The following is a 22525-nucleotide window of genomic DNA, read 5'->3' as shown; positions in this document are numbered from 1 at the left end:
GACGTTGATTATTTTTGTGTTGAGAAAAAAGGGCGGGAAACTTCGAGTACGTCGGATGTGTTTCTTCTTGCTTTTTGAAAATTTAATTATTTTTTGGATCAGATAAGTGTATTGTAGTGTAATTAGTGTATTATAAGTTGTATTATTAGTGTATATATATTTATATCAGCCATTTGGTAAGTTTTTAACTCATTTTCATGTTCTTATGAACAAACCCCCTGACGACATTTTGGCGGGGGATTCAAGCGGAGGCTTGAGTCCCCCGGCTGTTGCCTGTAATGTAATTATTTCGATGGATGATGGTTTTGACGGCTCAGGAATGGAAACGGATGGGTCGATAGATCCAGGCCGCAAGAGGGTCCGTGCCTCCAAAAAAACTTGTAAAGGGTGTAACAAGCGCGTACGACGAAAGAAACAACACGGAGAGAGCGATAATTCCTCTTGTTCTTGCAACGATCTCGACGAATCACACTTGATGCCGCCTCCTGATCCACTTAAACATGACCAAGGCTTTGATAACAGTTCTTCACGTATTCCCAACATAGACAATGTTTCAGAACAACATTCTTCAACAATAGGACAAAATCCTCCACCTTCTCAGCCCTCTTCACAAATTGGTCGGAAAGAGTACCTCCGTTCAGATGCTGCTCCATACATACTCCATGTCCAGCGTATAACTGATGCTGAAGATAGTGGTACGGTACCATCCTGCACCCTATTGCATTTGGTAACTTTCTTAAGAAAAATAATTTTCAAAACATTGTACCTGGGAGCGTTAAACGCATAGGGCGGAACAAATGCGTTGTAGGCTTCTCAACTTATACTGACGCTAACTCATTCTTGTCTAGTGAAAAACTCGCTTTAAATAGATTCAAAGCTTTCATCCCAACGTTTAATGTCACACGCATGGGCCTTGTAAGAGGAGTCCCATCAGACTGGTCTTTGGAAGAAGTTAAAGAGAATATCTCCACTCCTATTGGCTGCGGTAATATCTTAAAGGTAAGGCGCCTTAACCACAAAGTGATTGTTAATGGAGCTCCATCTTGGCAACCCTCCCAAACAGTTGTAATTACATTTGATGGGCAGGTACTTCCTAAAAGGATATTTATGTGTTACAATGCTCTTTCTGTAGACATCTATGTATACCCAACAATTCAGTGTTTCGTGTGTTGCCGCTATGGACACTCCCAAGATCAGTGCCGCTCTAAAGCCAAACCTAGGTGCTATAAATGTGCTCAAAATCATTTAGGTCAATTCTGTTCTGTTGAGGAGGATGCTGCTTCATGTGTAGCTTGCTCTGGATTTCACTTTGCCACAAGCAAGGCCTGCCCTGAATTCAAAAGGCAAAAAGATATTAAGAATACTATGGCACACTCATGTATTTCGTATAATGAGGCCATCAAACTTCATCCCCCTATCTCGAAATCATATGCAGATGCACTCGCAACCTCACCCCAACATTTTACTTATGCCCAGTCAAGCCAACCACACTCAAACAATGCTCCCACTTCGTCTTCATACAAAAAGACAGTATTCAGACAGCCTCGTGCTCCACCCCGGTCTGTTCAGGGATATGACCGTGCGGCTCATAATGCTATAATTCGCGAATTTCAACCTCCAACACCTAGCAATGGATGTGCTTTGCAATCAAAAAATCCTGACACCCATCATCAGGAAGACCAAGAACAAATCATTGAGATGGTTATGAATCTTGTCAATATTTTACTAAAAAACAAAATCTTAAAACCGTACAACGCTGACGTTATTTGTAATGCTCTATCTCAAAAAAACAACAATGGATACGATAATTCAATGGAATTGCAGGTCCATTCTTCCCAAAAAGTCTGACTTAATTTATCTTATCAATAAATATAAACCAGTTGTAATATCTTTAACTGAAACATGGCTAAAGCCAGACCATGTTTTCAGAATTTCAGGTTATCGTTGTATTCGTTATGACAGTGACAGGTATAACATAGATGACAGCTATGGCGGTGCTGCCATGTTAATTAGAGATGGGATACAGTTTTCTCGAGTTTATAATAATTTTACTATGATTGATGCAGTTGGAATAATTATTGATAATATTACTTATGTGTCTGTTTATGTTCCTCATCCAAATGTGCATGCGTTTCAGGAGATAGAAGGCCTTTTTTCTTCTCTTCGTAGACCTTTTCTAGTTATGGGTGATTTCAACTGCCACCATATAGCTTGGGGTTGTGCGGTGACCAGGTGGAATGGTAGGCGATTACTAGAAATTTTAGACAACTATAACTTATGCATTCTAAACACTGGCGAACGTACACGTCTGTGCGAGACAGAAAGTGCTGTTGATCTAACTATATGTACGCCTAACTTAGCATCTAATTTTACTTGGTCTACTTTTCTGTCTACCTGTGGAAGTGACCATTTCCCATTAATAATTTCCACTTTAGTAAGATATGCTAAAAATGTAAGGCGTACTCCCCGATTGAAGTACCGTTTAAGTAATGCAGATTGGAATAGATTTAGACAGCTTATTGATGACAAATTATCTCAATTACCAGAGAATCCAATTGACAATGAAAATGAATGTTCTAGAGCCTTGGCTCTGTGCATTCTTGAAGCTGCAGATCAATCTTTTCCGATTAAGAGAACTGTGCGTGATTCAATTCCTATGCCCCCTTGGTGGGATTCGGAGTGCTCTTATGCTGTACAGAGAAGAAAAGAGGCTGAGAGAATTTATGCAGATGACATGTCAGATGAAAATCTGCACAGTTTGAAGAATACTATTGAGGAAACAAGGATTATTTTAAGGGATAAAAAGCTGGAAGGTTGGAGAGCATTCTGCGCGTCTCTTTCCCCAAGAACATGCCCTTCTGAAGTTTGGCGCTCCATTAGATGTTTCAGGAGAGCGTTTAATGATTCCCCTTCAGTTTCTATGTTATCTCCGCAATTGACTGATAGTTTTCTTGACAGACTAGCACCTCCGACGGTTCCCCAAGAAGAACTGCTTTCTACCTCTCCTTCGCCTGCTAGACCTTTGCAGGATTGTTTTCCATTGGACTCTCCATTCTCTTTATATGAATTAAAGGGAGTGCTTTCTACTGTAAAGGATTCGTCACCTGGTCCGGATGGAATTCCTTATTCGTTTCTCTCTCATCTTAGTGATTCTGGTTTAAATTATTATTTAAATATTATTAACTCTGTAATGACTTCTGGAAATGTACCAACTTCATGGCGTTCTCAGGATATTATACCAATATTAAAGCCAGGCAAACCTTCTGATGAGGCAACCTCTTATAGGCCGATAGCGCTCTCATCAGTAATGGCAAAGGTTGCAGAACATCTTGTTAAAAATCGTTTAGAATGGTATATTGAGAAGAATCAGTTATTGTCGCGTAGTCAGTTTGGTTTCCGTAAGAGTCTATGTACTATTGATAGTGTTAGTGTTTTTATCACTGATATTCAGTTAGCTTTCTCCACGAAAAATTCTGTAGTTGCGGCATTTTTAGATATATCGGCAGCATATGATAACGTACTTATTCCTGTTTTGAAAGACAAATTGATTAAGCTGAATGTGCCTATTATTTTAGTAAATTTCATCATTAATATGCTTTCTGTCAGGCACATCACTTTGATATCCAGTAATGGACTTAATGTTAGTCGCACTATTTACAGGGGTCTACCCCAAGGATCAGTGCTCAGTCCACTGCTGTATAATATTTATGCGTACGACCTAGAATCATCCTTGCTTAATAGTGCTAACGTGTTACAGTATGCTGACGATTTGCTTATTTACTGTGTTCATAAAAATATTGATAGTGCTTGTGAATCGCTGACTAATTCACTTAATCTTTTAAAGTGCTGGCTAAGCAACAATGGACTAAGTCTTTCTGTTGATAAGAGTTCTGTAGTAGTTTTTTCCCGATCTCGCGCTCGACCGGACTTAATACCTGTAGTAAAATTTAACCACAATTCACTGCCTATTAAGCAGGATGCAAAATTTTTAGGAGTAGTGCTGGATCGTCATCTTAACGGAGCTGCCTATTTTAAATACATCGTGCTCAAGTGTGAAAAAATGCTTAACGTTATGAGATGTCTCTCCGGTGTTTGGTGGGGTGCACATCCTTTTAATCTGAAATTATTATACAATGCAATTATTCGCAGTGTTCTTGATTATGGGACTTTTCTTTTAGAGGGAGGTAACAAAGATTGTTTGGATAAATTGGACAAGATTCAATCCAAAGCTTTAAGGATCGTATTGGGAGCAATGAGATCTAGTCCTGTAAATGCAATGCAGGTTGAGTGTGTCGAAGCGCCTCTTCGATTAAGACGTCAATACTTATCGGACCGATTTTTCTTTAAATCTATGCAGTTTTCAAATCACTTGTTGCACTCTAAACTCTTTGATTTAGTTCATCTCGTTGACAATTCTCCTTATTGGCGACATAAAACTATTCCATGTCTAGTAATAAGTTATAAAAAGTTTCTTTCGCTTCAGTCTCCCTTGTGTCGGTCCCCTACCCTTGCTCTTTACAGCATCAAATACGAATCCTTACTGATATCACCTGATATTCGATATTATTTGGACTTTGATAAAAATGACGTTGGCGCGTGCACAAAATTTAATTCATTTGTGGGTGAGAATTGGCCAGAATGGCACCATATCTTCACAGACGCCTCGAAGTGTAGTTCTAGCTGTGTTGGTGTAGGCATTTTTCATCCTCAATACAACATTATTCAAAAAATTAAACTCCCTCCTGAAACCTCAATCTTTACTGGAGAATGTTTTGGTTTATTGAAGGCTCTTGAATATACTCTTATTGCAAAATTGAAAAAAGTCGTTGTTTTTTGTGATTCTAAAAGCGCACTGCAGTCATTAGAAAAATTCCCGTTCAAGATGAAACCCTATTATCCAATTATATTTGAAACTAAAGAAAAGTTGCTTCAGTGTAAGTTGAGAGACCTGTCTATAACCTTTGTTTGGATACCCAGTCATTGTGGTATCTGGGGCAACGAGAAAGTAGACCAATTGGCTAAAGAAGCTGTGCAGGATGGTGACATGTTTCCTTATAAGAACTACTTCCATGATTTGCTTAGTTTACCTAAATCCTATCTCAAAGAAAGTTGGCATGAGTCTTGGGTTGAGAGTAGCCGTCTGAAGGGCAAACTCTACCATAGTTTACAACCTCATATTCCTTCTAAGCCTTGGTTTTTTAAGGTTAAATGTTCTAAGAAGGCGGTATCTATGCTTTGCAGGATGCGTTTCGGCCATGTGTGCACGCCTGCACACCTTGGCCGCTTGCGCATCCTGGATAGTAACATGTGTGAGTGTGGTGTCGATGTTGGGGACTTGGATCACATCTTCTTTGTGTGCACTAAATATGAGCGTTCATCATTCCTTAATGCCCTCATTTCCGCCAATGTTCCTCTTCCCACTCGAGTTTCCTGTTTAATTTTAAATCCTATTTTGTTGTGTGATATTATATTTTCCTTTCTTTTGCTAAATGATATTAAACTATAGCAGATACCTATTTACAACATCCTATTTATTATATTCATTTTTACTTTTTTAGACTCTCATATTTATTTTTTATTCCATTTACCTGATCCTATTTTTGTGTAAATTTCCTTTCCCGAATGTTATTTCCTTTCCTTTTAGTTTCCCAATCTTTTAAAACTTGACATTGGCACAAAGCAACACTAGTGCCATTACAAAAAAAAAAAAAAAAAAAAAAAAAAAAAAAAAAAAAAAAAAAAAAAAAAAAAAAAAAAACGACGTTCGCTATATCTGTTCCATGTAAATTCTTCTTGGTCTTTCCCGTCCTCTCTTTCCTTGTAGCTTAGCTTCTATGATGTTTTTAATAAATTTATTGTGTCATATTAAATAAAAATAATTGTTGCTTGATTTTCGGGTCAGCATAATGGGTGTCTCGAGGCCTTTGAATGTGGTGTCGGAGGAAGATAGTAATAAAAAAAAATGAGGAAGTGCTAGTAAAAGTAAGGGAAAATATTGAGAGTTATTGAGGACAGAGGGTGATTGGACATTTAAGCCTCTGCCGTTATATTTTTGAATATTTATGTAAGAATTATGTACTTTACCCCCTCGATTTATTAAAGGTTTATTTAAGGTAAGCTTTTGCCGCTATAACAGACTATTTATGCTTATGTTTTATCATGTAATGAACAACTTTTTTTTTTTTTTGACGTGACTTATTGTAGATTTGCCGCAGATGGCATTAACTACTTGGCCGGACAAATGGGGAGCGCTGAAGGCTCTCACCCGGTACAACGTTTAAGACAACAGGCCTGAGGGTGCCCAGTTGGGCGCGAACCTCGGCTCAGGGCGTCGTCTGAGAGGAAAAATATTTGAAAGAATTAATCGACCCTAGTGGGTCGATAGTGATAAGCGCTGAATGAGGGAAATCGTCGACCACGTCGGCGGGGTCGGTATCGGGGACCTGAAGTGTTTGGTGCCGCGAGCTGATTGGCTGCCTCTATGGCTAGAGTAATCGGGTCGTCGGGATCGTATATTACGTCCTTCGGACGCCGATACTTTTCAGTACCGTCCCTAAGCGGAATGTACTCGGAAGCCGCAACTACCAGGGGATTTGGGTGGTGCGGAGCAGAATCGAAAAAACGTTTGGAAGCTAATTTGAGCCATTGGGCAATGATTGGTAGACCTAGGTCAATGTGCAGATTTTCATTGCGAAGGAACCACGGAGCTCCCGTGGCTTTCCGCATGAAACGATTTTGTATTACCTGTAGACGGTGAATTTGAGAGGGACTCGTGTGAGCGAAAGTAATGAACAATGAACAACAATATCACGTATATAAGGGTCATTTTCCACTCCGCACAAATACGAGCTTGTTTCCCGTCTGTTTGTCTCTCTTTTTTTTTTTTGGAATTTTTGGCCTGGTTACATACACCTTTAGGCCATCTGTTTGTCTCGTTCGCATACATGGGGTAGTAAGGCGACACAGGGTTAGAACGATATTTATTTATAGAGTGTCCGGGTTGTGGTTTTATGCTAATCGATGCCGCTGTTCGATCTACCGTTACTCGATAGTCTGGCAGTACATCACTACAAACGTAGTTTTGGAGCGAGCGTCGCCGGAGACATTTTTATCAAAAGTCAAAAACTTGAATTTTGTATATAAGATTTTTGAAGAACACTATGGCGTCAATTGAATTATTAACGCCACATTTGTCCAAAATTAAAATACCAGCTGAACGGCAAATGGTTTACAAAGATGAATGCGTGTATTCATTTGACAATCCGGTGAGTTGCATTTTTTTTTCTAACCTCCTTTTACTTTGTTTTCGCGATGATTATTTCGTTTTTTTGACTGGATATGGATTGCATGGTGATATGAAACATCGTCCCGTGTATTTAAATAATTCGCCAAAAATGTACGACAGTATTTTAGCCATAGACTTCTATTAGTGAGTCTAATAGGAATAGGTAATCAATGGATCCAATTAAAGTTGTTGATGCTGTTACAACGTTAAAATGTTTGGGTGGTATACCTTCAACAATTTATCTATACTGTAGAAAACACTTAAGTAAAGGGTTTCAATTTATAAGGCAAATTAGGTATTAAATTGTTTATTTACTGCTATTACATAAATACCTCTTAGGGAAAACACCAGAGTTGTTAAAATAAAGGGATAAATAATACAGTTTATTATGACTTAAAAGCTTAAAAACCATTGGCATGTCTTTTTTTTTTCCTCTCTAACTTGCGATCGGTTTTCAATTGGCATGTACTTATTTCGTATGAAATACATAAACAAAGAACATAGTACAGTTAGTTTACACAGGAACAACAGTATTGTCTTTAAAATATTTCGTGTTCATAAAGTTCTTGACAGCTTGGTATACATTAGCCACAACATTAAACAAAGATGTTCTCACATCATTTATAGAATATGAACATAAAATTAAAGAGAGAAATGTATCAAACATGACCGGCGTCCAAAACAATATGTTATATAGCAATTCTCTACTAACATAGGTCTTTAAATTCGGCCTCTGAACATCCATTATATGTATTTTTGTCAATATAACAGCTGAAATTGTTATTGGCACAAAATAACTCACAATAGCCAATAAAAACATGTAAAGAATAAGTTTCTTATTCTCAATGTAACACATTTTCATGCACCTCTGGCCTAAATTATCTTTAGAAGTGCGGAATAGGTATGGACTGGTTACATTCATGTTCATAAAAGTATTGTTTAAGTTTGCAACAATTTTATAAACATTGCTAACTACAGAATCAATTTGTTCAGAATTATTATTTGATCTGTAATCATTTTCATACACTTCAATGTAATTTGCAGGAGAAGGCATATACTTTCGTAATTCTAAGGTAAAATTTGTAAAGGTGTTCTCATAAGAACAAGATTGGTTGTTCATGTTTAACATGGCCATACAAGAATGGTCTGTGGTATGTAAATCTCTGAAAAGCAACAACTTTTCTTTCACTTCCATTGGGTACATTGCCAGCACCGTTAGTACAGGAATTATCCACTGCAACCCTATTGCAATGTATGAAAAATATTTCTGCAAAAACATATAAATCTTTTTCAACTGAATCCTCCTTGCTACACTGCCGCTCTGACTGATATCTCTAACTGTACTCTCATCATCTCTTTCCTTAACATTTGCCAACATTCTATAATGCATATAGTTGTCAATGATAAGACTTAGAAAACTGTTAACCAAAGACACAATGACAGGTCCATAGCTCATCAACACAACTTTAAAGTCACAAGATTTTGACACAAAGTTATTTCCATTCAATTCAGCGGATCTCACTTCCATATCTCCTGTATCCATATTTTGAAACTGAACTTCAGACACTGATCGGCTCACAAATGCTATTCCAATACAAGTTAGAAGAATATTTTCTGAGAGCAACACTGTTGAAAATTGACCCTTTTGCTTCACAATTCTTCTTAAATTCAAAAGGCTTAAAGCAAAGCCACTTAGGATTAAAAATGTTCCCAAATACAAGTCAGGAGTGTTCAACATTTTGCTGTGTTTGTACTGAATGTTCAATAGTTAATGCAGAGGGCCCACATGATTTCACATGTTTGCAAAGGGTGATAGTGTGTTATCTCCTTTATGCAAATTATAGGGGCACTTTTTAAACTAAATTACGGTCTTGTGTTTGTGGTTTCATTGTATTTTTCCTAATTTTTAAAACATGAACTTTTTCTATAAAATATAAAAAACATTACAAATTATTATATATATAGTAATTATTTGATTGCAGGAATCCGAAACGGGATTGTACGTGTCATTGACCTCATTTCTGGGCTTTGGGCGAAACTATGTTGAGCAGTACTTTCAGAAGACCGGCAATGCAGTCTTCCTTCACATACAAAGAGAGAAGAAACCTGTAAGATATTATTGTTGATAATTATTATAATACTTTAATATTAATTTTGTTAAACTTAATTACATAGGTCTAATATATTTTAATTTGACCCAGGGCTTCAAAAATTTAAGGTATACAAGCTGTTAAGGTTATGGTACCAATTTTACTGTAATTTCTTTCAACTGTTCACCTTACCTTCCTTTGGTACATCTTCCCTTCCCTATAATAGGGTAGTTTCTAACTAGTCAAATCAGTTACTTTTTACAAAACGTCAAAACACGAAATTACTATCAATTTTTTATGAAAAAGCAACCTGTGACGTCATAGAAAATCGTGACAAAATGTACATACTTATTATTATATTTTTTTTTATTAAAAATCATAAATAAGTTAAACAATAAAAATAAACATTTTTGTCACCTTTAGATTGGTCTTTATTTAGTAATATTTTTACCGACTTCAAAAAAGGAGAAGGTTCTCAATTCGACCGTATATTTTTTTTGCGATCCTCCTATTTTATAATACAAATACAGAAAATAATTATAATGTATGCAGGTGCCGGAACCCGAGAAGACAGGCGATGGCCCGGAGAAGAAGATCACGAGACTCGCGATCGGCGTGGAGGGCGGCTTCGACCCGGACTACGGCAAGACCAAGTACACGTACACCGACCACTACAGCGTCGTCGTGCTGCCAGGCTTCCACACCTTCCCCTGGCCAGACACTGCGCTTCCTGAAGTGGTATAACAATAGCTCAAATTCAAACTCAAAAATATATTTATTTGGTAGACAACATAGTTACACTGTTAATCGTCATTTTTACATAGCGAACGTCTCATCCGCATAAAACTACTGCAGGTTCTCACAACTGGTATAGCCAGGGAAAAGAAGCTACAAGAAAAAACACAAAAAATTACAACAAGAAAAAAAGCGCGCCCAAATGGTCCACCCTAACGGCGCCTTCAATCAGTAGTGCAGTTAGTTAGCTGGCTGTCACAAACTTTATATTCGGAAGACTGGATGTGCTTTTAAAATCCAAACCCTATTTATTATTTAACACATCCCCCTAGCGTTATCCCGTTTTTCACAGGGCATACCTAACCTGAAGATTTGACAGTTTTTTTTACAGAAGCGACTGCACTTCTAACCTTTCAACCCGCGAAGGGAAAACCATCCCAATACACGTTAGGGAACGTACCTGCGAAAATGCATTTCTCGGGAATGTGGGTTTTCTCACGATGTTGTAAACCCTATAGTTTAACTGTTGCCTGAAAATCTCGGCCGCAGGTTATGGTAGATAGGAAATTCACAACATCAAGAACAATCAATTAATAAAGATCTACAGATTAATAAAGACCTGTAGATTGGAAACTGCCTCACGCTTCATCTAAAGTTTCGGTTTGACGTGTTAATTGAGTGTATTTAACATATATGCGTTTGTCTGGTCAGGTGAGGAAGGCGGCGCAGGGCGTGATAGACGCGGAGTCTCCTTTCAAGATGGCGGAAATGGCAGCCATGCAAGGCACCTGGGACGGGGAGGCACGCGAGGTGTCCGTGTAAGTGGCTAAATCGGCCCGGTTTCCATAGAGTCCGCTTACCTAATCTGACAGGTCCGTTTTATACAGAAGCGGCAGGATAGGTAGCTCCACTGTGTCCTTCCGGCTTCATTGTCAGGACCATTCCATTTTCCGAAATGACTTCAATCAATCCAATTGATATAACAAACATACATAAACTCACGCTTATTTTCCACCAAGGTAAGCAGAGACTATGGGATTCCATTTGCTCCATTCCATCATATATCATACATAACAGAAATAGCCTAATAGTCTAACAGACACACCTAGACACGTGGTGTAACAGAAATCTCGGTTAGGTGTGACTACCCCAATTGGGATATAGCCGTGAGCTTATGTTATGTTATAAATAGCCTGTATTATAATATATGTCCCCTTAATCAACCAGAGGGGTATAGAGCGTACCCCCACCCTGGACCAGTTCTGATTACCAAATAAAGGTGACAAAAACGTTTTCTTTCTTCTATTTATGAATTTTAATAAAGAAAAATTTATATGCGACATTATCTCACGTTTTTTTATAACGTCACAGGTTTGATATCCATACAAATTCCATAGTAATCTCGCGTTTTGACGTTTAGTAAAAAGTAACCGATTTGACTAGTTGTAAACTGCCCTATTGACATACAGTATACTTATGATTATATCATTACAATTGACAGCCACGCAGTAAACCTGAAGCAGCTGGATAACGGCATCAAGGTCCCGCCATCGGGTTGGAAGTGTGCCAAGTGTGATCTGAACACCAACCTGTGGCTGAACCTCACTGACGGCTCCATACTCTGTGGACGGCGGTTCTTTGATGGCTCTGGCGGGAACGATCACGCGGTGAGTATATTTGCTAAATAGTATTTAGTAAAAAAATCCACGATGTCCCTGTTTCGAATCCCGGATCGGGCTTCGAACCATTTAAAAAAAATACAATAAAATAAAATAATTCATCATCATCAGCCCATTAACGTACCCACTGCTGGGGCACGGGCCTTCCCTATGGATGGATAGGGAGATCGGGCCTTAAACCATCACGCGGGCCCAGTGCGGATTGATAGTTATTAACAACTGCTAATACAGCCGGGACCAACAGCCTTCCGAAGCACGGAGGAGCTCGAGATGAAAACTTTTTTGTTTTTGTGGTCACCCATCCTATGACCGGCCTTTGCGAAAGTTGCTTAACTTCAACAATCGCAGACCGAGCGCGTTTACCGCTGCGCCAGCGAGTTCCTCATTAAATAATTAAAATATAATAATTAAATTCGACTTTATTACTTTGAATTCATGTTTAGATCATACATAATTGGTATCACATGGTTTCCAGGATTTGTGTTCGGTTAATGACAATGGACTCGCCCGCTGTTACATGATATTTAAACATAGCTGGCAAAGAGAATAGAATAGAAAAAGTTTATTATAGAAAAAGTATATTAGGACGCCACACACAAAAACAAGACAACAACATCATATCAAATTTCCACTAAAACAATTGCAAAAATGCAAGACGGATGTTTGTCGAAATGATCATAAGGTGGTGGTGGACGTCCTGAGATAAAAGGGCCTCACTCTCACAAGGGACGCTTGTATTATTGTTTTTATGATTTTGGTTTGTTTATCTTTTTGTTTTGGTTTTTTTTTTTCTGTGTATTTATTGATTTCCGTGTGGTTTCTGTCCTGTGTTAAATGTAATGCACCTGTCTGTCTGTGTCTGTGGTGTCCGGAAGTAATAAATGTTTTTTTCTTTCTTTCTATTATGTGGACGCTGACGCTTGTATTATTCACCCCAGGTGGAACACTACCGCGAAACTGGCTACCCGCTGGCGGTGAAGCTGGGCACCATCACGGCAGACGGCAAGGGAGACGTGTTCTCTTACGCTGAGGACGACATGGTCATCGACCCCTTCCTCGCCGACCATCTCAAGCACTTCGGCATTAATGTGCAGCAGTTGCAAAAGGTAAGGCTCTTGGGCGAGAAGTGTAAGTCTGGAGATCTAAGGGTTGAACCGCATTTCAGCACGGAATCGATCCGATTGTCCGAAAGCTAGATGATCCATGGTGTTAAAAGTGTGGATTGATTATTTCACCACTCGTAGACTGTATTAAAGAAACGCTGATTGTTTTGCCACTTCGCATATAATTCAGTTTTAGTAGGTAATTACAAAGGTTACAAACACGTCACGTAAACACGTAAGGGATAGATCGATGAATATAAAATTAACTTAAAAAAGTAAAGAATTAATATTTTTTATAACCTTTTTTTTTAAAGGTATTTTTATGTTGCAATTGTCAACATGTGGTTCGAATAATGTAAGTCGATGGTCCCGGTTACTACTTACTTATAGAAGTAAGTATGTGGTCGATATATGATTGATGTCAGATGCCTTTGATGGCTCAGTAATAATTGTCACCAGGGTTGATAAGGTTGGTAATCGACTTCATAACCCACACGATAGAAGAAGCACGGAATCGCTCTTTGATGCTTCTATCATTTTCTGTCACTTAGAACCGTCATTTGCTAGAGCGAGATAGAGAGTAGATGGGCGACCGCCGTCAAGTCCGCCGCGTGCGGTCCCGTCGTCTCAGTCCAGTTGGGCGCGAACCTCGACGAAGGGCGTCGTCTTTTGACCAAAGCGACGACGCATTGATCTTTCAGTCGAAACCAAAATAATAATAATAATAAATAAAATTTTATTCAGAAAAAACATTAAGTACTTATAACTATTTTCAAACAATCATCTTAATACATATTTTAACTGTTGTTAAACATTCTTACAAGATTAGCTGTAACTCCTCCACTAGGCTAAAGCCCGTATCGCAGAAGTCACTTTCAAACGTTACCATTATAGTTAGAACATACTATCTTAGACTCTGCTAAAACATTTTAAAGAAAAAAAATATAATACACTAATCGATTTCTTTTAATCATTCAAAATTGCTTGCAGACGGACAAATCGATGGTGGAACTAGAATTGGAGCTGAACCAGCGTACAGGAGAGTGGAACACGCTGCAAGAATCCAGCTCGGAGCTGCGGCCGCTGCACGGGCCCGCGCTCACTGGACTCAACAACCTCGGCAACTCGTGCTACATCAACAGTGTGCTCCAGGTATTTTTTTTATTTTTTTTTATTTTATTTTGGACAACAGACAGTCATAATACAGCATTTATGTGTTACATAGTGATAAGTGAAGACAAAGAGTGCCCACAATTTACTTAAATAACAAAGTGATGATATGATCAGATTAAGACGTCTAAGAACAATAAGTTATATTGATTTGTTCGACAATTTACTATTATGTACTACTTACTATTATTTACTATTTTGCGCACTGAGGGCCCTCACCCGGTACAAAAATTTGACAACAGGCCTGAGGGTGCCCAGTTAAGCGCGAACCTCGGTTCAGAGCGTCCTCTGAGAGGATTATGTTTTTTAGATGAATTGCTTTTATGTGCCTTTTTAACCCCCTAATGTGTTCGTTGTCGGGTAGTCAGGATCGCATATTACGTCCTCCGGATCCAGGTATACAACATACGCTCACTTCGTAATATTAGATGTAATGGTATGAGGTGTGGACCATGCAGACCATTCTTTGTTTTTTTAACTGAGTTAGTAAGATAAGTAATTTTTCCATTTTCTTTGTAGTGGCATAGAATAAATAATACTGCATATAGAACAGCAACTCTCCGCCCCCCACTAGCGGCTGAGCCAGGTTTACCTCACCCCCTCAGTGTTACTTCAATCGTATAAGCGTCAGACGTCACGCACACAGATGCGCGTGTACGATAATGTCAATATGTAGTGTCGGGGTGTGGTGAGTGAAGTGAGTGGTGAAGTATGAGACCTTTCTCGCACTCTAATCACACCCTGGACACTTCATCTCACAAACCCAGCTCAGACCCTGGTGGGGAGCGGAGAATTGCCGTTCTATACGTAGTATTGTTCCTTATCCCATGCTCTAATGTCGATCTTTCTTCTATGTGGGTTTGTTCTTATTTCAGGTGATATTTCGTATGAGGAGGAGCAGGTTGAGGAGCTCGGTGGCGCAGCGGTTAACGCGCTCGGTCTGCGATTGTTGAAGTAAAGCAACTTTCGCAAAGGCCGGTCATAGGATGGGTGACCACAAAAAAAAAAGTTTTCATCTCGAGCTCCTCCGTGCTTCGGAAGGCACGTTAAGCTGTTGGTCCCGGCTGCATTATCAGTCGTTAATAACCATCAAACAGCACTGGGCCCGCGTGATGGTTTAAGGCCCGATCTCCCTATCCATCCATAGGGGAGGCCCGTGCCCCAGCAGTGGGGACGTTAATGGGCTGATGATGATGATGACGTAGTATTGTTCCTTATCCCATTCTCTAATGTCGATCTTTCTTCTATGTGGGTTTGTTCTTATTTCAGGTGATATTTCGTATGCCTGACTTTGTCCGGAGATTCGTGGAAGGTGCTCCCGACATCTTCTCCACGTTCCCCGAGGATCCTGTCAACGATTTCAATGTACAAACGTAAGTACTTATTTGCAGCCTTACCCTTATGAGCTTATTAATTGCGAAACAGATAACAAAATAGGAGACTTGACAGGGTCAAATATAAATAACAAAATGCTAACCTAGAAATAGAAGGCAGTCTAAGATGATCGAAAATCAATCTTATTTTACTTTTCGACTTATTCTCGAATTGTATTTATGAATTATGTAACAATGAGTTACGACAAATAATAATAATAAGTAATTTACTTATTGGTTCAAGTAGCAAGGCTCATTGGGTTAGTATAATCTTACTCTATGTTAGTCAATGTACAGAGTTAGAAATATTTGGCACGTAAGTCACCCCTTTTTTTTTTTTTGGTTACGAAGGGGAAATCCTCATGGATACCTCGCCACCCGGGGGAGCGACGAGGTTATGTCGGACTCTTACCGACTAAAACCCCTCCGATGGCCCTCTGCTGCGCATGTCGGGAAGCTCCGGGATCTCTAACGAACGCACCGGTGCTTCCCTCGCGCCTGCTATAAAAAGCGCGTCCCGGGGTAGGTCCCCACCCCTACGCCATCCCAGTTTTACGGCAATGCGAGGCCATGTCACATTGCCGTCCCTCCCGGAGACCGTATGAAGAGCGGCTCGGGCCCCCGCCCTTACCACTCACGGTCTCCAGTGTCCCCTTTCAGTCGCCTTTTACGACAGGCAGGGGGTACCGTAGCCCTATTCTTGCGCCCGGAACTACAGAGCGGACGTTAGTCACCCCTGCCCCAACCCACCGCATCAATGTCTCACTTAGCAATGACTCATAGCCCTGTCCTAAGTACGCGTGACTTACGCCATACTGTCACGGGTTCGAATAAATAAACACATTATTTTAGCCCAGTTGGTAGAACGCCTGCCTCTCATTTTGAGCTGGCAGCTTCGAATCCAGCACAGGCCTTAACCAATGATTGTCGAATTCATGTTTGGATCATAAATGATTCAGCAGTGAAGGAAAACATCGTGAGCAAACCTACATTCCGAAGAAATGCATTTTCGGAGGTATGTTACCTAACCTGTATTGGGCTGGTTTTCCCTTCGCGGGTTGGAAGGTCATACCATGGTATAAGAAGACCAGGTATGCTCAATCCTATGACAAGCTGCCATTGCTGTCCCATTGATGACATAAGTGTTACCATTCAATTGGTATCTCCAACATTCCAAGGACGCGAATTTTATTATTGAAAATTAAGTGAATTACTGACTGATGTATTTAATTACTAATATTTGTCACGTATACAAAAAACATTAAAACTGTACGTAAAAATTTCCTTGCAAAGTAAATTGAAAACATTGGACGTGGGTAATTTATTTTTTACGAAATGGCAACGCAGGGTCGGATGAAGCTGGGCTAACCTTGAAAATGCTAGCTGTCAGTTTTGAGCATACCTGGTCTTCTTATACCATGGGTCATACAGTCGCTTCTGTATAAAACCGGACCTGCAAAATCTTCAGGTTTGGTAAGCGGATCCTGTGAAAAAAGGAGCAATGCTACGGGGATGAATTATAGTGCCACTTGTACGATTCCAGGGCGAAGCTTGGCGTGGGCCTGCTGTCGGGGCGCTACTCGTCGCCCGCGTCGGAGGAGGGCTGGCAGCGCGGCGTGTCCCCGCACATGTACCGCCACCTGGTGGGCCGCGACCACCCCGAGTTCATGACCAAGCGGCAGCAGGACGCGCACGAGTTCTACCTGCACCTGCTCAACTTGCTAGAGGTAACCTGATAATAAAGTTTATATGCATGGTGTTAGTGACCATCATCATCTCCCTAGCAATGTCCCGTTTCTCACAGGGTCCGCTTACTTTACCTGAAGATTTGACAGCTCCGGTTTAATACAGAAAGAGATCAGATCAGATCTGGAGGTCCGGGTTCGATTACCGATGAGATATCGCTTTGTGTGACTGTCCTTTGTTTGGCCAAGACATTGCAGGCTGAATCATCCGAATTGATTGTCCGAAAAAGTGAGATGATTCCGTGCTTCGGAAGGCACGTTAAGCCTTTAGTTTCGGGCACCTGGGTTGTGGAGTATGGTCCACAATCAACCGGAGGAAGATTGAGGGGAAGCATATGTATAGGGTGTTTGTGTACGCTCTGTGACATGTGTTGTTTGTTGCAGCGCCACAGCCGCCACAAGCCCAACCCGGCGGACTGCCTGAAGTTCGCGGTGGAGGAGCGCGTGGCGTGCGGGGCGTCGGGCCGCGTGCGCTACACGGCCCGCGCCGAGCACCACCTGCCGCTGCCCGTGCCGCTGGCCGCCGCCACCAACGGCGCCGCCCTCGCCGACTACGAGCGGCGCCGCGCCGCCGCCGACGCCAGCGGGCAGCGCCTGTGAGTGCCTCATGACCTCCTCGTAACACCAACAGCACCTCCTGCCGCCACCAACGCCGCCGACGCCAGCGGACAGCGCCTGTTAGTCACAACATATTTAAATCTTAGTCAAATCCAATCGCCGGCGAAAAAAAATCAAAATGGCGGAAAAACAAGATGGCCGCCATACAAAGTTTAGTTTTTTCAGAAAATCGAACGAGAACGAAGTCAAGAGCAAACCCATCTTAATTAAAAAAAAAAAAAATGCCTCGGGGTAATAATGATGTATGGGGGAAGTGATCGCGATCGCGAGCCTCATGACCTTCTCATGCACCAACAGCACCACCTGCCGCCGCCACCGACGCCGCCGACGCCGGCGGACAGCGCCTGGGAACGCCCCATACTATACTTGATATCTTCATAAGCCATAATGGTGACACTACCGACTGCTGCCTAGATTACTCCAGAATTTCGGACATTTGCAGCCACGCTTGCAATTAAAATCCAAATGTTTGCAGATTAACACCCCCAACACCAAAATCGGCTCAAATCTTTTCAAAACTCAGTCGGCTGTTACGAAACAAACGTGTGAAATACGTGTCTGTTTACTCTACGGTATATTTAGCTACATGCACGTGTACATTGCAGGGACCCGTCATCGACGGTGCGGCCACTGATCCCCTTCAAGGCGTGCCTGGACAGCTTCATGAAGGAGGAGGTTGTCGAGCAGTTCTTCAGCAGCGCGGTCAACAAGAAAGTTACCGCACACAAGTGAGTGTTCAAAACTTCTTCACAACTCCTTTCATGGGGATGTGGCCGAGCACACTATATTAGTCTACCATCGACTTGAAAAGATATGGGTATAAGGTCAACTACCAACCTCAGTAATCCTGATGTCAGGGTTATTATTAAGCTTATTTATATAAAAGAAAATACTTAAATAGCCCATATACGTCTTCCGGCTGGGCACAGTCAATTCCTTCAATCAACCGGAACGGGTATGGAACATACTCCACCACGCTGCTCTACTGCGGGTTGGTGGAAGTCTTTGAGCTAGTAGCCCGGGATTAATGGCTTAACGTGCTTTCCGAAGAAAGGAATCATCTTACTTTTCCGGGCAATCAAGTGATTCAGTCTGCAATGTCCTAGACAAATAAAGCACAGTCTCACAAAGTGTTATCCTTCTTGGGACTCTTAATACCAAGAGTGGCTGCTAATTGTAACGTGTAATTGTACTTGTAATAATCCGTTGCTGCACAGAATGACCCGGCTCGCCACGTTTCCGGACTACCTGCTGATCCAACTCAAGAAGTTCACCATCAAGGAGGACTGGACGCCCGCCAAGTTGGATGTCGCCGTCGAGATGCCCTGGGAGGTGGGTTCTGATTCACCCTAAAATATTAAGGATGGAATACACATTTCGGTAGGTAGCACATTGTGTTTTGTGATTTTAAGTGAACATAAAATCGCCACTAAAGGAATTCGCATACAGGACTTAGAACACAAAGGCACAGCTGAAAATCAGCGTTGTGGCACTCCCTCAACGTCGGAGTGTCACAACATTTTGCTGAGCTGATGTCCCTTTTTAGAGATAGGTTTAAATTTATTATATTTTTTACGTTTCCGGTAATACAGGGTATTAGTGACATCGTAACGAAAACTTTGGGGGATGATTCAGACCATGATACTGAGTTGATATCAAGTGGAATTTTCCGTCGCAAAAGTATGGGACTGAAAATAATTTAAAAACTACAATTTTAATGAATTTTCCGATAGGAAAATCCACTTGATATCAACTCAGAATCATTCCCATCAGTATACGTTACGATGTCACTAACATCCTGTATGTAATTTGTGTAAGTTATTTTTTTCCTACTGTTTTTGTATTGTTACTGTAGACGTTCCCTAATAATTAATCAATAGTTTATTTTTAATTGAAACATTTTTTTTTAATTATTTGAAAAATCAATCTTTCAAAATACATATAAGTGATGTATTTTGAAAGATTGATATATATAACCGGGTCCTAATGAGTTGATCGCGTTTCCCAGATGGACCTGTCGTGCCTGCGCGGCCGCGGGCCGCAGCCGGACGAGCAGCCGCTGCCAGACAGCGCGCCCGAGACCCCCGCGCCCGTGTTCGACGAGAACCTGCTCGCGCAACTTGTGAGTAGCTATGCATAATAATATTAGTGAAAAACCCAAAAATGGGACCTTACCCCCTCCCCCCCTGCCCCCCACTCCGGCTCGCCCCCTAGACGTGGGGACTTTTATTTATATATAATTTTAGTATATTAATCTCTAAATACTCTGAACACATTTATGAAGAAAAGTCATAGAATCCTCTCACGCACCCTACAACCCCTTTAATGACTGGACTATAATATTTTATTATATCTTATTCCAGCTAGACATGGGTTTCCCCCTCGAGGCGTGTAAGAAGGCGCTTTACTACACCAACAACTCTGGCATGGAGGCTGCCTCCAACTGGCTTATGGAACACATGACGGACTGGGACTTCGCCAACAAGTTCGAACACCCCGCGAATAACAGTGGTGGGTGCGTGACGTAGACATGAGCGTGACATATACGTGAGTGTGACATAGACATGAGTATGACATAGACATGAGGGTGACATAGACATAAGTGTGACCTAGACATGAGCGTGACATAGACATGAGCGTGACATAGACATGAGCGTAACATAGACATGAGCGTGACATAGACCAGCAGAGGAGTTAATATGATTGTCCTGGAATTAATTTTCAAAGTCTTTTTACCTTGTTGTACAGTGGTTCCCCGCTAGTAGTCCGTGAAAGATTTCAAACGAAGAATGAATTTGGCGATTATTTACAATAAACGTAACAGTTATGGTTTCTTTTTAGATTGATACTAAGTGTAATAATTCAAAGGGGTAGGGGGAGGGGGAGTCATAAACATGTTGGGAACCACTGTTGTAGGGTCCATACTGAGTAGTAATGCAGTAAATTCTTATTGCAGGCGCCAGCGGCGGCGCTGTGGCGGACGAGGCGAGCGTGGAGCAGATAATGAGCATGGGATTCACGCGCGCGCAGGCCGGCAAGGCGCTGGCGGCCACGGGCGGAGACGTGGGCCGCGCCGTCGACTGGATCTTCAGCCACGCCGGCGAGCTGGACGCGCCCGACCAGGCGCCCGCCGCGCCCGACCGCACGCTCGGCTGCAGGGACGGGCCCGAGAGTCAGTACTCCACACACACACATATATAACGGCATCTGTGGGCCAGCAGTTGAGCGTTGGTCTCACCAACTCTGTCCTGGGTTCAAATCCCTATTACAAAAAATCGTAGGTCAATGATGTAGACATTTCTGATGACGCAGGTTTGTTACGTCATATGAAGTTCGTAGAATTCTTTGTAGATTTTTTTTTGAAGTACATTTCCATCTTTGAACTCTACACATATAGCTCACGACTATATCCCAATTGGGGAGAGCAAGGAAGCTCTTCGGGCGTTTTCATACAACTCCCGATTCTTAGAAACTCACTCAGGTCACTGCGGATCTATCACCAGTCCGTTATTTGACGTAGTCTGATTTTCTGTATTTATGTTGTTTCTCTACTTCCAGAGTACAAGTTGGTGGCGTTCATATCTCACATGGGCACGTCGTCGATGGTGGGCCACTACGTGTGCCACGTGCTGCACGAGGGCCGCTGGGTCATCTTCAACGACAACAAGGTGGGTTGTGCAGGGTCTTCATCTACTTCTTCTATCGTGTGGGTTGTGAGGTGGATTACCAACCTCATCAACCCTGTTGTCAGGGTTACTATTGAGCCGCCAAAGGCTCCTCATGACTCGCTTAACGACTACGTATTTACATCAGTAAGTAATAACTAAAATAAATAAACAAGCGGCAAAGAAAGAGGATAGACAGATATGTCTGCCCATAGACAATTATGGATCTACCTACTCCACTCCAATCTCATCAGTCATCCCATGATCATGGCACTTGCAACAGTGTCGTAATATTGGGTGTCTATAACTGTTAAATATGAACTAGCTAAAACTACCCACCAACAATCTGGTTTACTTCACATAGCATGATTAGAATAACGACAGGACAGAGACGTATCTCTCGTCTCTTTCGCACTAACGGTGTAACAGTATACAGAACTTAACGGTATATGAACTTTTGCTAATATATGTTTACAGGTGGCGCTCTCAGAAAACCCTCCCAAAGATCTCGGCTACTTGTATTTATATGAAAGGCTGTGATGACACCGCTAGTGATTCGAACCAAAAATCAATGGCTCCGTTATACGGATCGCAGAATTTAATGTACTAGACTGCATTATGTAATATGACACAGAAATAAGAGATTTTAAATAACTACTTTTTAGGCGATATTTATTTTATAGAAACAAATTTTTAATAAATTTCAACTAGGTTAACTAAATTGTATTTTTATGTCTTATAAAGTAGTTATTTTGCATAAGAATGCATTTCTTTTTTGCAATTTATTTTTACATTTTTAACAAGAGTGCAATTGTTTATTGTAACATGCTGTTTTGTATTATAACTTTTTCGTAATTGTATGTAATCATATTATGTTGTTGTTATTGCTACTAGATTTGCTCTCGGAATTATGACTCATACAGTTACTGCCTACCCTTAAGGAGGTGATGCTCCTATTTCCTAGCGTCAGTACAGTGGTGGTCGCCGCAGTATGAAGCAGCAACAGACAACGAAATTGAAAATACATTATTAAAATGCTCTCTTATTTGTTGTTTCTTTTCA

At 41.1% G+C, this 22525-nt stretch overlaps 2 protein-coding genes across 2 annotated transcripts in view; both read left to right on the top strand.

Annotated features, from left to right (window-relative positions):
* The window catches only part of LOC126372093 (von Willebrand factor A domain-containing protein 8), a 240443-nt gene that overhangs the window by 84642 nt on the left and 133276 nt on the right, over positions 1-22525 (top strand). The window lies entirely within an intron of this gene.
* LOC126372115 (ubiquitin carboxyl-terminal hydrolase 5) lies at positions 7066-22508 on the top strand. Its single transcript, XM_050017698.1, has 17 exons — positions 7066-7265; positions 9268-9393; positions 9928-10113; positions 10822-10928; positions 11612-11777; positions 12728-12895; positions 13883-14044; positions 15332-15435; positions 16979-17162; positions 17565-17776; positions 18404-18526; positions 19016-19130; positions 19807-19920; positions 20162-20309; positions 20755-20970; positions 21357-21466; positions 21941-22508. Exons 1-17 carry the CDS (start codon positions 7161-7163, stop codon positions 22001-22003), a joined length of 2409 nt encoding a protein of 802 aa, XP_049873655.1. The 5' UTR covers positions 7066-7160; the 3' UTR covers positions 22004-22508.

The sequence above is a fragment of the Pectinophora gossypiella genome, chromosome 13 (genome assembly GCF_024362695.1).
Source record: "Pectinophora gossypiella chromosome 13, ilPecGoss1.1, whole genome shotgun sequence".
NCBI classification, from domain to species: domain Eukaryota; kingdom Metazoa; phylum Arthropoda; class Insecta; order Lepidoptera; family Gelechiidae; genus Pectinophora; species Pectinophora gossypiella.
Note: the sequence above shows the minus strand (reverse complement) of the source record. Positions and strands in the feature narration are given on the sequence as shown.